General features: G+C 41.6%; 1 protein-coding gene across 1 annotated transcript in view; it reads right to left on the bottom strand.

Annotated features, from left to right (window-relative positions):
* hydin (HYDIN axonemal central pair apparatus protein) overlaps positions 1 to 16,335 on the bottom strand; it is a 109,781-nt gene that overhangs the window by 52,884 nt on the left and 40,562 nt on the right. The window contains 8 exon segments of the mRNA XM_074632139.1: positions 88 to 297; positions 2,739 to 2,907; positions 8,560 to 8,780; positions 10,527 to 10,619; positions 12,657 to 12,800; positions 13,092 to 13,235; positions 13,371 to 13,668; positions 13,779 to 14,017. Coding sequence (XP_074488240.1) covers positions 88 to 297; positions 2,739 to 2,907; positions 8,560 to 8,780; positions 10,527 to 10,619; positions 12,657 to 12,800; positions 13,092 to 13,235; positions 13,371 to 13,668; positions 13,779 to 14,017 — 1,518 coding nt within the window.

Raw genomic sequence — 16,335 nt, 5'->3', positions numbered from 1 at the left:
CTGGAACATAACTATTTGATTGGTAGAGCTCGGTGGGATAAAGAACTGGGAGGATAAAGTCTAGGTAAAGAAGCTCTGTGTACATACCTGCAGACCAAAGTCAATATGGGTAGAGTCAAGACTGTAGCTGATTACTGATGCTTCTCCTCTGAGTTTGATGTCATACGTCGGCCCCTCCTCCACGTGGCACTGTGCCACCACCTCTCTGCTGACGTTTTCGTGGCCGTAGAACGAGAAAGTGACCTGCTGCTGGTCCCCAGGTTGCAGATTACCATATATCGGCAAGATATCAAACACCTACAGAGACACAAAAAGAAAACAAGTGTAACTTACAAGATGAATTCTAATCGAATTTTCTACTTGAGACGGAGCCAGGCTAGCTGTTTCCCCCTGCGTCCAGTCTTTATGCTGAGTTAATGAACTAACTGACTATCTCCTGGATTCAGCTTCATATTTAATGGCGGGGTATGACAGTGGTATGCATCTTCTCATCTAACTCTTGACTATGACTGTGGCTGTACCTTTGCAGTTTCTCTTGTGTCTCATGTTTTCCCCTCCCCTGTGTTTCTAGGACTCCCTGTCTGTCTCTCTCTCTCTAGGGATGTGGGACGCACCCTCTGTCTTTGAATGTTGTGTGTGTGTTTGTGTGTGTGTGTGTGTGTTGCCGTGGTCTTCCTTCCTGGCTCGTGGTCTGGTCCTCTACCTGCAGAATATCTCTTCCAGCTCTTCATTCACTCCTCGCCAGGTTGTTGTTCACCACAGCGGTAGTTACGCTTCAGGCCAAACTAAAAGGAACTTACTGAAGGGATTTTGCTTCCTTGTGTTTTCCGGGCTCTAACATTATTCTTTTGTGCTTCGGGATCACCACCCGCCTGCCAGTTTTCCTGCTCGTCTGACTGCCTGCCGGCAACCACAGGCCAACCACGTTTTCCCTCATTACTCCCGCTCATGCCAGCCGCACTCCAGCACCACCACCATTACCACTGTTGCTGCCCCTTTGCAATAAAACTCTTTCTTACCAACACTACTCAGGTCCGTGTCCAGCGTTTGGGTCCCACTCGTGGCCATAACAGCAAGAGAGCAAATTCAACTATTCCTTTAAGCTATAGTATTTCAGAACATTTCTCATGTAGAGTTTGCACTAGTGGTGTGTACTATTGTTAAGTGCAGAGACAATTAGTCGATTAATCAATGACTCAATACATACTAAATGCCTTTGTTTTTCTGGATTGCTGGTCGGACATTGAATATTTTCTACAATGTATAGACCATTACAACGGAATTGCATTGCTAGGCAACAGCTTGGGTCCATGTTTACTTCCTGTCAGCTAATGTCTCTGACATATACTGCAGCAAACTGGGACACATTTGGAATGTTTACGGCTGTGAAATGGTCTATACAATAGACAAAAAAAAAGGATTTGATTGATCTAGGAATAATCAATAGATTAATCAATTCTGAAAACAATTGTAGTTGCGGCCCTAATTGACATACACATGCACAGATGGGATCAAAGCATGCTCTCATCATTTAAGTATGACAATTCTAAATATTATAAATAGGGCTGTCAAAGTTAACGCGATAATAACGTGTTAACAGAAACTTATTTTAACCCAACTAATTTCTTTAACGCATTAACCCAACTTGCGATTTTTAGGTTGTAGCGGGCTCAGATTTAAAGCTAGAGTGAAGATACTAGTATCATATGAAACTAAAAAACTAAAGGGATCCATTGGTACCAACCATGTCATACTAGCTTGTCTCAAAGGAAGCTAAATAACGCTCCAAATTGATGCTAAATTTTGGCGAGGAAAAACTGGCATGGCCTTTTTCAAAGGGGTCTCTTGACCTCTGACCTCAAGATATGTGAATGAAAATGGGTTCTATGGGTACCCACGAGTCTCCCCTTTACAGACATGCCCACTTTATGATAATCACATGCAGTTTTGGGGCAAGTCATAGTCAAGTCAGCACACTGACACATGGACAGCTGTTGTTGCCTGTTGGGCTGCAGTTTGCCATGTTATGATTTGAGCATATTTTTTATGCTAAATGCAGTACCTGTGAGGGTTTCTGGACAATATTTGACATTGTTTTGTGTTGTTAATTGATTTCCAGAAATAAATATATACATACATTTGCATAAAGCAAGCATATTTCTCCACTCCCATGTTGATAAGAGTATTAAATACTTGACAAATCTCCCTTTAAGATACATTTTGAACAGATAAAAATGTGCGATTAATTTGCAATTAATCATGATTAACTATGGACAATCATGAGATTAATCGCGATTAAATATTTTAATCGATTGACAGCCCTAATTATAAGTTATAAATTATAAATCAGGGAACTATCGAGAAGTCTCCTCTGAGTTGTAAAGGATTCTCAGCATTATATTACATCAATGCATTCAAAAGTAGAAAGATATTTCTGCACGCTGACAACAAAATGGGGTATCTCTACACTGAGGTTTATAATGCAAAAAAATGTGTGTGTATGCATGGGTGTAGCATGTACATGTGCTCTTCCTCCACAGAATTGCAGCACAGAGACCGCAGCTTTTTGTCACCGCCCCCTGCTGCTACCGCCTGATCTCATCTACTTTCCGGGCGAGGCGATGTTCATCTCGAACGAGCCTATTGACTTGTCCATTAGCTGTAGGCTCTTTCCATCCCTTGACAAACAGGAAATCGCTGGAAACCCCTGATTTGTTTACAAGTGAGCATTTGCCTACCTCTTCCACACCCACAGGGCAGTCTGTGCTGCTCTGTTCATCTGCACCAGGCCCGGGACTGAGAGGAACTGGAAAGACGGGAGAAAGCGTTCTAGAGGAACTCCACCCTTCTTCTGTCTCATTTTCTGGACTTTTCTGCTCCTTCTCTGCCTCCAGCATCTCCGTCTCTCTATGAGGGCAAATAAAACATCCCTGAGGTGAAACATGTATTATCCCCCACGATTAAGGTAAAGCAGCATAAACAGACATGATAAATGAAACATGCTGTAGGGAAAATCAATGCCAAGAGGCCTGAATGAGATGAAAAATGAGAAGCGGCAAGAAAAATATATGAAACCATCTTCCTGCTTCATGAAAAAGGACAATTAAAAGCCTCAAGATGTCCATGAGGTAGCAGAGTAACACACATATACCAACAGCAAATTATATAAGCATCTATTGTATATCCAATACATCATTAACATACATCGCAATACCCAAGTGGAGAAGAAAATCTTTAGGACCCACACCCTAAAAAACTCTCGTTTTCACTCTGTGTTCTATTCTCCCCTTCCCTGTGGGATCAGACTGGGTGCATCCATCAAGTTAATTAAACAGAGTGTTCTATAATTAAGAGGAATTTTAATAGGCAAGCAGCAGGAAACAGGTCAGGATAGATTGCTTTGAAGTGCTGAATAAACATGGAAGAGAATGAAAGAGATTTAGTGAGTGAAGCCGTCTCAAAGCTGGGCTGGACAACTTATATATTAAATCACCAAACACTGGCTACGTTATTGCCATAGTGTGTGTATGTGTTTGTGTATGTGTGTGTATGTCTGTGTGTGAGCTTCAGGGCATGCATACACGTAAGGCAGCATTCCAGTCTGCAAACACATTTGTTCCCAAGAACGCTATAGTACTGATGTGTCAGTTTATAATGAGTGGAAGGTAGTGCAGCAACCAGCAGGGGGCACTGTTGTATGGTCAGTCTGTGATGAATGCTGTTTTTAAGGGACAAGCTGGCCTGATATCTGGCCTTGGGGGAGATCAGAAATTAGTACGTCAAGCAATGTAAGATGAAGGGGCGAACAAATACTGTAGGTCAATGTCTTCAAAAATAGGGTGCATTTTCGGTGGATAAGAGTTTGTAAGAGCCCACAAAAATAATTTGCCCCCCCGGTGGAAAAAAGAGACGCTTTTTTAGAAAGAGTTTAAAACCCACTGGTGCGGACAGAGGAGCAGATGGTGAGACAGCAGATGATGACTCTGCAAGAGCGCGGCTCAAAACAGAAATAGCCTACTCTGACATTCTCATATCTGTCTCTCTCTCGCTCTCTCTTCCATCTATTCTTTCCTTCATGGGTGGGTGTGACTGTGTTTGACTGTTTCCCTATGTTCAGTCTCACTAAAAATCTACACAGCAAAGACTACTGAAGCACTAACAGCTCACTTCCAGCAGACTGGTGGAAAAAAAGGAGTGATGAGGAGCGAGTATGAAAGATTTTGATGCTGAGAAAATTATATTGGTATAGACAAAATGCTACTGTCAGTGTGAGAGAGGCTCTCACTGGTTGAACACTAATATACATTTTTTTCAAATCAACTGTAAAAAATATATGCATTTTCATCAAACGGCTGACAGCACAAATAATGGCTTTATTACTTTTACCATTTCCTGTTAGTTTTAGTCATATTCTGAACAACTAAAAATACAACAACAAGGATAACCTGTTTTATTTGTCTCCCATGCAAATGAGCTTTTTCAATTTTTTTCTTCATTTTGTTAATGCAAGAGGAGTTACCTTCCTTATTCCCAGTGGTGGAAATTAACCGAGCACATTTACTCAAGTACTATATTTAAGTTTGAGGTTGTACTTTGGGTTGCTACTTTATAATTTCACTTTACTTTGCTACATTTCGGAGGGAAATACTGTAGTTTTTACTTACTTTTTATTTTACATACTAAATCTATGATGTATGATAATGTACTGTTAAAGTTAAAGTTCAATTACCCAACAGTCTAAAGCAACTTGATCAGTTGCAACATTAAAATACTCCAGTCTCCAACATGTCACCCGTTTCTGAGTCGCTGGCTAAAGGTTCAAAGAATATGTAAACAAATTTGATAAGACAAAGGCACTTGGTAAACCTAAATTTCTATCCAATCCAATTCACAGGCATCCCGCCCCCTTCTGACACGAACTGATTATTTGCCAATCAGCTGTCAATTAAACGAGTTACGCTGCTGCCAAGTTTGGTTACATCAGTGACGCCGTAACGTTAGGAGATGTTAGCAGGCTAGCAAGCACACAACAGATTTGACAAAGACCACGGAAAATAGCCAGGCCAAGAAAAGGCAAAAAACATACTATTTTCATAAGGAATGGGAAGTGGGAGTTTTTTTTCCACGAATGTGAATGACAGGTGTGTGTGACTCATTTGTGGTGTGAGCGTGTTAGTCGGTAAAAGATGTAACATCGAGAGCCACTTTACTAAAGTCAACGGCAACTTTTCAAGGGACTTTCCGGCTGGTAGCGGGTCTACGAACAGAGAAGGTAGAGGAGCTGAAAACAACGCTTAAAAGACAACAATCTCTGTTTACCAAACCGACGAAGAAGGCCAACGCTGCAGCAGAGGCTTCATTTAAAGTGGCGCACATCCTAACGAAGCACAAAAAACTTCACCGATGGCGGCATTGTAAAAGAGGCGATGACTGCGGAGACTGAAACGTTATTCAAGGAACATAAAAGTAAGACAGAAATAATGTCTGCTATCGCCGATGTACAACTTGGTGCAAATACTATGGCAAGGAGAGTGTCAGGCTGTCAAGGCTGTGTTTGAACATTGTACTGTTTGAAAAAGTAACATTCTGGGTTTAAAATACTGAACTCATGACCACGGAAAGTTGCTTAAGAATCTTTATCTCACCATTGCATTAGTCCCCCTGTGCACACTTTGGCTTAAAGGGATTGTTTGTAACTTTGTAAGCGTATAAATGTAGCGGGTCGGGACACATGCGTGCTCGCAAATGCGCGTTCGCGTGTGCCCGCTGCCTCTCCTCCTCTGCCTGCCTGCCTTCACTAAGACAGCACGCGCGTTCTCGCTCTGCTCGCTCCACCTCTAGACGTGAACGCGCGCTCACTACACACTGCAGAAGAGTTAGTTTAGCTCTGAGAATATCTAGTGAATGTACAGGGGACGTTTGTGCAGAAATAAATGCTGCAGTTCCTCCAGACCAACAGAGGTTTCCCGTGTCTTTTGAAGTGACGGAGCTCTTCAGAGAGTTACGTTGTCGTCTCGTTACCGACCGGGTGCCGGTGTCTCCTCTGCTCTCTCCGGCTGCAGGCGGAGAGAGCAGGGAGACACGCTGCAGAGCCCCGCTGCATCAGCCTGCGCTGAGGCAGGAAAAGCAAACACTAAGATCAGATCAAAATCATGTTCATGGAGAGACCTTCGTCTTGTCAGCTAACATTACTGCCAAGCAGCTGAAATATAGAGTGATATTGTGGTTTTAGCTGACGTGTGTCGCCTCACTGTTTTGAGCGATGCTCGTTCAGGTATATTTAGAGCGAGCTCGACGCTGACTTTTGTTGATTTCACGGCCACAGGTGTCGCTGTTAAGAAGTATTTCTGAAAGTTACAAATAGTCCCAATAGTTTCAACTGTTTATCCATTACTGTTAGCTAATTATTAGCTAACTATTTTAACTGTTTATCCATCATTTTTTGGATTCTGGTACCATATTCTTGAATTATTTCTGAACATCTTTAATGGTTCTAACGACGAGATTTATGCTCTTTACCTTTTCTGTTATTTTCTCCCATACTTGGGAGTGGTGTCGCTGTTGCATCTGCCACCTTATCTCTTCTGTGAAGAGTCATATTTCACCCATAATGCATTGCGTGACATGCTATCTGTAAGTCTTACATTAGTCACTCATAGGGAAGCTTTATGCTACAGGTAAATTGAAGTGTCTATAGCAAGTCTGACAAAGACTAGGTCTATTTTCATGCAACTATTATTAACAATTATTAGTTATGAGTGATGAGTCAGTCATTCAGCTGTCCAGTGATCTAGTTCATCATGCATACAAGTAGCTATAGTACAGTGCAATAAAAAGGTGGAATAAACTTAAGCTTTCCAGTTTTCTTCTTACTGATATAGAGTCCTAAAGACTGAGAAGCTACAGTATTTAAATGTTTTGTACTGCCTCTATCTATCAGTGGGATAGATGGATAGAAAAGCGTTCGCTCTATTGAAATTCCCCTCTCCGAGGGCTGCGGTGTAATTACTGATAGGGATGTAATTAGCTGAACATGGCTAGATAGTGCAGGTTTTGTGAGGGAGAAAGAGAGACTTTAGAGAGAGAGAGAGTGTGCACGCAGAGTGAGGTCTCCATTTAATTAGCAGGCCGGCCTGTGAGACAGATTGTTAAGAGAGGTCACAATCTAAGAGAAAGAAAAAGAAGAGAAGGTTGATAAGGATTTGGTAGCGAGCAGAAGCACAGGCAGAAAAGGCAGGGGAGCAGGAGGAGAGGAAGGAGGAAAATGGAAAAAAAAGAAAGATAAATAGGCAATGTAAAACCCGACGATGAGGACAAGGTGGAGTACCAATAGATGAAAGAGGGGGAAGGGAAAAAAGACGGTAGAGGGTGATAAATCTTGTAAAGCTATAGCAGTTAGTTGGTTCAAGGCCATGGACGGACAGACTACTATAGTATTCACAGTCCATTGCAAGGGAGGGGAGCCAAAGCAAAAGCTTGAGAGAGGCACAATGTAGCTTTAAGTACACAATCAGTAGATGTGTCTCCCCCAGAGAATTTATAATGGATTTGGCTTTCAATTCAGAGGGTTAAATGTATAGCTACTGTACTAACTCATCCCAATGGACAGTTTTAATATATGGCTGAGATCCATTCCGTTCTTGTCCCTGAATCTTGTCTATTCAGGATACTACAGTTCTAAACATTGTTTTGTTCTATTACAAAGAAAAAAGGTTTAACAAAGGAAGCAAGGAGCAGTATTCTATCAGGTCTCACTGAGCCAGGGTGCTTTAGCTTCCCTTAGTCCTACAACCCAATGAAAGTAACAATAAAAAGGCTGTATGTTCCATAGACACAAGTTTATGAAAACAAAGTCTCACCACTAACTTTACTTCCTTAGCCTCCCTGGCTGTATTCTGCCCAGGTTATCATATGGTATATTTTCAGGTGTGGGGTGTGCTGTAAAGTCTAAGTGTGCTTTCACATCAGGGACCCGGGCCCGGATCCGAGTACACTTGACCCCAAACTTCAGTTTTGTTTGATTAGTGTCAACGCTCCATACCGTACTCAGGCGCGTTTCGTCGATTCGTACTGGAGTCCACTTGAAAAGGTGGTCTGGAGTACAGGGCATGTGTACTCGAGTACGGTTCGCATCAGATATGAAAGCCAACTGTACCAAAACACAGAAGTGGACTGCTATGCAACGCGAGTAAAGTTAGTAGTAGTTTTGAAAGGGCAGGCTTTTTTCAACGCCGCCAGTCTCTGCAGCATGCCCCGATCTCATCCTCTGAACCGCACGGCCATGGGTGATACAGCAGGAAGGCAGGCGAGAGGTTCCTTAAAATATAAACAATAGTAGGCACTAGGGTTGGGCGATGTTTGTATTTTATTTAGCAAGTTTTAATGGTCTGCCTCCGAAGAACGAGAGCAGCTCAGCTGCTAAGCGAGAAGAGAGAGAGAGACTGAGTGGCAGTGGGTGGGGGGCAATCGTACTCAAGCACGGTACGGATCAATCGTACCTAATATGAAAACGCCCTAACTTATATGACCGTTTGTGGACATTTCTCAGTGTTAACATACCTGATGGTAGAGTGTTTCTGGTCATCCAGGAAAGCCCAGTGGTAGGAAACTGGCAGCGGGGAGCAGTTGGTGATGGAGATTTCTCTACGAGTTCCTGTGCAGTTGACCACACAGCCAAAGTCCAGTGTGGTGGAGGAGAAGTGGAGGTTGGGGAAGTGGACTTCAGCGTGCAGCTCCAACATGTCTTGCTGTGGGTGTCCCTGGTAGTGTATCCTCAGGAACTGGAAAAAAATGTCAACATAGGTAATGTATTTCTCCAAATTAGATGATATAACTGGTATATATTTCAATGGTGGAAGTAAGCAAACAGATTGTTTTCACTTAATGCCAGTGGTTCCCAATCTTTTTTGTGGCTTGTGCAGTGGTGGAAGAACCACTTCCTATTCAGATCCTTTACTTCAGTAAAAGTACTAATACCACACTGTATCATGTAATTTCCTTTGTATTCTTGTAATTTCTTTTTATTTGTTATTGTTATCGCTCGCTCAGTTGTTTAATTATTGTGATCTGTATTGTCTTGAATATGACATGTGCTTTTTTGATTGTGCAATAATAATAATAAAAAAAAAACTAATACCACACTGTAAAAATACTCCACTACAATTAAAAGTCCTGCATTCAAAACCTTACTTTAGTAAAAGCATGTCAGTGTTTTACTATTATAGATGATTTTTTGGATTAAAAGTCGACCGTAGATTTTTATAGGCCAATATAATAACGATAGTTTGGAGCAGGAAAAAGCTGATAGCCGATTAATTGGCCGATATCTTTACTTTTGCATCAGCCTAGGCGGATCCTTTTGCACGCCGTTTTTAATAAATCTGTTTTTTGTTGCTCCCAATTTAAGAGAATATCCTGAAGTGTGATTTGGTGAATTACATCATTAAAAAAGAATTCTATTTATTTGCAATGCCCTTTAAGCTGTTACAGAACGACTGGCCAGGATTACTTTTGTTGCACGTTCCGTTACGTTGTTAAATTCACCCTGGCAAACCATTAATGTTCCATGGTGCATATTCCCCTTAAGTCTGCGATTGCATTTCATGAATAGATGGTTACATGGTTGGATTATTTGGAAAGGAGAACACCAAATTCATACAATAAGCAAGTTAAAGTAACAGTGAATGATTTATTTTCCTCCCAGTCTGCCTGTCTTGTATCTGGGACAAAGAGCTGATAGTGTTGCGTTATATATTCGAGATATCACTTTTTTTCTCCCCCTCTACCTTGACTACATGCAAAACAGTGATGTACGTCCCTACGTGACCGGTGGGTCGGCTATGCAGCCATCGACCACTATCAGTGCCCAGTTCCGCTGAAAAAGGATAGTTTGTAAAACGTCCTATTGGCACCGATTAATCTCTATTTTGGATAAATATTCCTGTTGCACGTTGCATTTTACTTCTGTAGATGTTTAAGGTTGTGCTAATTTTGACTCCTTTATATACTGTTGGCTAGTTTAATCGACAGCAATGCATCATATTTTATAAAGTCATCATATGTTTGTAGCTTCGCTATCCTGTGAGAACTACGTATGATATATGAGAAAAACAGCCTGTTTTAAGCTTTGTGATGATGCATTTTACAGCTAATCCAAGAGGGAGTTTTAAATAGTTAATTTAGTTTAAGAAGTAGGATCATCTTCTCAACCCATAGAGGAGCACTTCATCCTTCAGTTTATCAGAAAAAATTTAAAATACTAAATTTCACTGGACAGGAATGGTATGAAAAATTGTAATCTGGAAGGTAACTAAAGCCGTCAGACAAATCTAGAGGAGAAAAAAAGTACAATATTTGATGTAGTAGAGTAGAAGTATAAAGCTGCATAAATGGAAATACTCAAGTCAAGTACAAGTACTTCAAATTTGTACTTAAGTACAGCATGTTGGGAACCACTGCCATACACAAAAAGAAGGTCACAATATGTCCCCCAGATGAAAAAAAAAAAGGCATCACTGTTACTGTACCTCATCCACGACTCGTGACACCCGATCCTCACAGTAAGATGGATTAAAGCATACCCACAGTTCAGCCTGCTTCCCGTCACCTAAAACAATGGACTGGAAAAAGATTTACAGTAGTGAATCCCAAAGCATAAGTTCACAACCCTTTTAAAAACCTTCCCACAGTTTAATGAAACGTTTTTTGTTATACTGCCATGATGGGACCCGGGCAAAATATCAAAATATCCTGCTTCTCTTTAGCTTCATTCAGAAATCTGCCAGGGACTTGAAAACCATTTTAATGCGGATTCCAGTCCCACATTTAAATCAAATCTCAGAATGGAGGTTAGAGCTGTGATAAAATGAGAACATGGGTATTATGGAAATGTGTGAAATGAACTTCTATCACGGTAACTGCCGTGCCTCTGAGTGCAAGTCATCGAAATGTTAGGTACAAAAACAAGCAAATGACAGCCATAAGTGTCATCTGGAAGGTAAGGAACATCTAAGAGCGTATCTGACTCAACACATTTATCGTGATCAATAAATTAAGTGAGGTTGCTACTGATGTGTGTTCACACACGTCTACTACAGACATTGGACAGTAACACAGAATTTCACTGAACTTGGTATTAGTACCAAAAACATGAAATGTTCAAAAGGCAAAAGTAATATTGTTGACTATCTTGTTGCCAACTCAACATTATTTAGTTTTCTGACTCTTTTAAACTGAAATACAAACAGCTCAATACAATGCTCGAGAAATGAGTCCTATAACCCGGAAATGAGTTAGCATTTTAGCACTTCCCGGTTACTCATGCCGACTCGTCCGCCTTTACAGCCTCGTTGTGTGTACTCACGCTCATGCGACTGTAGTGTTGTTTGTTTATAGCCTAACGTTATCTTTTTACTTCTGGAGATTGCCTTGACCCTTCAAAGATCATAAAAGTGGTGTTCATTTGTGAAGATTATCTTGCTGAACAAAACGTTTGAGTATCATAAACGTGTGTTTGCCACAGAGCTTATTTTCTGCAATAATCCAAAACCCAATGAAAAAATCCCGTTGGGTTTTTGTCGAGGGAACCAGGGCAATGATAACTTCCTGGTTGGCCTACAAAAATACGTCCTCCCTGGAGTCATCAGCATTTATGTCGACTGTTCATGCTCAAAAGGATGTCCAGTTTCTCTGGACATCACTTAAAGTGTGAAGAATTTAGCGACATCTAGTGGTGAGGTTGCAGATTCCAACCTCTCCCGTGTGCCAAGCGTGTAGGAGAGCTACAGTGACCGAAAAAGCGAATGGCCCCATCTAGAGCTGTTGTCAGAGTTGCGTAAGTCATTTGGAGAATAGCAGAGTCAGTGCGTAGAGTGTGTGTGTAGTGAGTGGTGAAGCAAGAGAGAGAGTGGCGGTGAATGTGTGTTATCGAAAAAGTGAGCGAGTGGAGCAGAAGTCAGAGTTAGCTTAGCTATATTGAGAATATCAAGTGAATGTTCAGTGGAAGTTGCAGTTTGTGCAGAAATAAATGCTGCAGCTCCTTTTTTACCACTTTTGACCCAACCGGAGAGTTTTGCAGAGCTTTTAGTTGGAGGAGCAGCAGCTCTCTAAGGGATTAGCAGGAGATGCAGATGAGGGAAACGGGCCAGAGCACTCGTTAAACTGCGACAGCGGGAATATGGAAGATGGGACGAGCTACAACAACAGAGCAATAATTTGACACTGTATCAGCTCTTTTTGTCGGTTTTAAGATCCAAATATCAACAAACGGTGGCCCCACTACCACGGATCAAACACTACATAGGAAACCAATATCAAATTGATTGTGGGTCTTTTAATATATAAAACTAGCAAACAACTTTAATCTAGGGAAACCCACGGCCCTTTACAGCCTCTCTCACTCTGTCTTATCCAATAGAAGCAAAAAGAACCAACAAATCTTGGGTAAAGTTCCTCCAAGTAAAAAAACAACAGATTTCCAGCAAATCCTTAAAATATCCTCCGTTACTTCCTTTCACAAACAACACTGTATTGGTAGATGACAGAAGATTCAAGTCAAGTTTCAATCCAGGGCAAAAGTCTGTGTGCCACTAAAATCAGTTGTTTTCTTCCTCCTGGAACTTGAAATGAAAAACAAACAGACAAATAAAAGGGAGTACCTTAGTGGTAGCTGTGCTAAGAGCTCCCGAGGCCTCACACAGAGAGAACGGCTCTACAAGAGAGAGCTCCATGGACAGAGACAGAGATGACACATTCTCCAAGATCAGCTTCTCATATAGGGGCGTTAGACTCTTTCCTGGGACCTGTAAGACATATACATAATTCATTCAACAATATGAAGACATGTTTGAGGAGCAGCAATCTTAAATGAAAGGCTCCCAGTTTCTTTTTTACATGGCGTTATCTTATAAAATTAAACAGCCTTCACTAAACTTTACAGAGATGCCAATTATTTACAGTCCTGCAACGTCATCCCCAAAAGGCATCTAACTTATGATATGCCTACAAAACAATTAGATCACATTGTATCGACAAATTTCTGCAAGATACATTACAGAACTAAATATATATGGAGAGGTAATCTTTTGACCAACCTTCTCTATGTAGAATTTCAGCTGCTTGGAGGAAATGCTGAGCATAGGAGCCACAAAGTGACAGGTAACATCTACAGACATGAGGAGCTTATTACAGCCCTGGCGACCCACAATGCCATGGCACACCAGACGCTCTTGCACAACCTGTGGAAGACAAGAACATATGAACTGCACATGTACTACAGCAGGCATCTAATCTAATGGACACAAACTGGCTGTGCTTATAACATACAGTGTTTCAGTTTATACATTTTTGGGGCTGCAAGCAAAGTGTCTCACCTTGGGGGAGTCACAAGATCCTGTGAGCACCATGTCAACGGAGCAGCCTGCGTAGAGCTCCACACGAGAAGGTCTGAGGCTGAACACCGGCTTCTCCCTACTAGAGGAGAGCAAAGACCCACGGGCCTGAATATCCTTCTTCCTGGGAGCAGAGATGGGGGGCAGGACGGTTCGGTCAGAAAAGATTTCCCCCCTTTGGGTTTTTGTGGAGGACAGGAAGCCATCAGTCCGCCAGTACATCCGGTGCATTTGCTGGCCGTGGTTGGTCAATTTGAAGTGGTACTGGCATGACCCATGACTTATAGGACATACGGAGGACAGGTGAGACACACTGTCAGTACAATTTCAGTTCTACATCACCATATCAATATTATTAAGTCAAAATTTGACTCATGAGTTTCATTCTACCTGAAGTGTGTGCCTAGGTCAAGGCTGGGGGCAAAAGGCCTGTCACTGACAATTGTGGTGCCAGTGCCTGTGGCAGACAGAGGGACAGTGTGCGTTTGACTGTCCCGGATGGACACCTCCAGCCTGGCCTGAAAATGGAGCGCATCCTTCAGGTGTGCCACTACTCTCAGCTCCAGCTGGCTCTCTGGTGGTACTTCACCCTCACTGGGCTGAACACACCCAAAGGACCTTCCCTGGCTCTGAGGAAATAGGAAAACACAACCATATTTCCTGAACACGATGAGCTGAGGAGTTTGCTCCGACAGGATGCCTGCCTTTGCATCTGTAGAGCGGCATAGTAACAGTTACAGCAGCTAGTTACGTGACTGAAATGTGATGTGTGAAAATATCTCCCTTGTGGGGGCACTTTCCTCTAACGGTGCTGCACACACCATTGAGGCCTATATAATGGATTGACCTGGAAAGATAGATGTCCAGATCATATAGCTGCATAATCACATCAATATTTCGGTGTAGCATCCTGTGATCCTAGAGGTAGAAGTGGAGCAGTGGCTCCCTGTCTGACATAAGTAAGATGAAATATCTCCCTACTGTGATTACGTTAATGGATAGAGTATGAGATGTACGGTTGTATTCACCTTACTCTTTGCCTTAACTCGGGTGCTTCCGCATTGCGTCATGTTGTGTTTTCTCAATTCCGTTTAGAGCGGAAGTGCCATTATTTTGCTTAGCGTTGCTCATCGCCAGTGTTAATACATCCATGGTTATCATCCTTCACTTGCTAAAAAGCTGTTTTTAGTCTTAGAAATGCTGTTATTAAGTTTTCATGTTTTTTTTCAGTCGAGAAAGTAACCATTTATATTTCCAAAATGTGATCAGTTTAGTGCAAGCTAGCTGCTAGCTAGCTAAATAGTGGAAAATAGGTGCTTCAGTTTGAGCATTGTTGTCTACCTGGCACCCGGCATTTATCTGGCAGTTGGTTCCCTAGGCGAAATTCGATCTGGAGCATTTTTTTATCTGTTCAAAATGCACCTTAAAGGGAGATTAGTCAAATATTTAATAGTCTTATCAACATGGGAGTGGGCAAATATGCTTGCTTTATGCAAATGTATGTATATATTTATTATTGGAAATCAATTAACAACATAAAACAATTACAAATATTGTCCAGAAACCCTCACAGGTACTGCATTTAGCATAAAAAATATATGCTCAAATCAAACATGTCAAAACTGCAGCCCAACAGGCAACACCAGCTGTCAGTGTGTCAGTGTGCTGACTTGACTATGACTTGATCCAAACTGCATGTGATTATCATAAAGTGGGCATGTCTGTAAAGGGGAGACTCGTGGGTACCCATAGAACCCATTTTCATTCACATATCTTGAGGTCAGAGGTCAAGGGACCCCTTTGAAAATGGCCATGCCAGTTTTTCCTCGCCAATATTTAGCCTAAGTTTGGAGCGTTATTAAACCTTGTTTTGACAATCTAGTATGACATGGCTGGAACCATGAATTCCTTTTTCTGGTTTCATATGATGCCAGTATCTTCACCATAGCTTTAAAATTGCAACCTAAATTGCAACCTAAAAATCGCAAGTTGTGTTAATGCATTAAAGAAATGAGTGACGTGAAAATTTGCATTAATGCGTTATTATCAAGTTAACTTTGACAGCCCTAACTAAAATACGTTTTAGAACACGCAAAAGCCTTAACTCATGGATAGTCATAAAATGTTATTGATCTCATATCTACGCTCTTTGATGTGAACATAAAAAAGGGACTGCTGCAAGACTGCTGCAGCTCTGTGGATTGTTCGATTGCATTTATTTGAATAAAGTCCAATGAAATGAGAAAACAGATGTAAATCTAATGTTCATCTCCAGTCCTTCAACAAAGCCCTTCACTGTGCTCCCTGTGACCAAGCAGTGGATCACGATCAATGTACTATGCAACTCTGTTGATGAATGGCTGGAACATAAACTTTTAATTGGGATTTTGAGATGCAGTGAAGCTTGGGCACTTTCAATGCCGATAGAACAACACGGTAGATTGATCATCAATAGAGAAGAATGTCTTTACTCAAATACTGCAATTGACATTTGTGTTGCCTGAAGCAATGACTGTATTAAAAATAATATCGGACAAATGATATATGAAGCTATAGTTTGATGGTCAAATCAACTTCCCTACAGAAAAGTCCTGCAGACATTTAAAGAAAGATGCCTCACACAAGCAGGCAACACTTGACCGGTGAGGGACTTTAGGAGTCATAGATCACTTTCTCAGCGTTTGTATGATCGAGCAAAGGAGCCGGTGAAAGCGAATTTGTGTGTGGGTCGATACAAGGGTGATCACAGTAAAGGGGTGGGTCGAGTCAGAAGAGGAGAAAGAGCAGGGGGGTTGACTCCCAAGACAGAGGAGCAAAGCGACTGGAATCTCAATAATCACATCAAACCTGCTGCATCCCACAGCTTGATTAGCATTGATTGCTTTTGAATGCAGCAGAAGTCAGATGGGCTTAGAATCCAAATCGGATCTGTATGCTGTACAGCTAT

This window comes from Sebastes fasciatus, chromosome 4 (assembly GCF_043250625.1).
Source record: "Sebastes fasciatus isolate fSebFas1 chromosome 4, fSebFas1.pri, whole genome shotgun sequence".
In the NCBI taxonomy this organism is placed as follows: Eukaryota; Metazoa; Chordata; class Actinopteri; order Perciformes; family Sebastidae; genus Sebastes; species Sebastes fasciatus.
The sequence above is the reverse complement of the archived record's forward strand: the minus strand, read 5'-3'. Positions and strand labels throughout refer to the sequence as shown.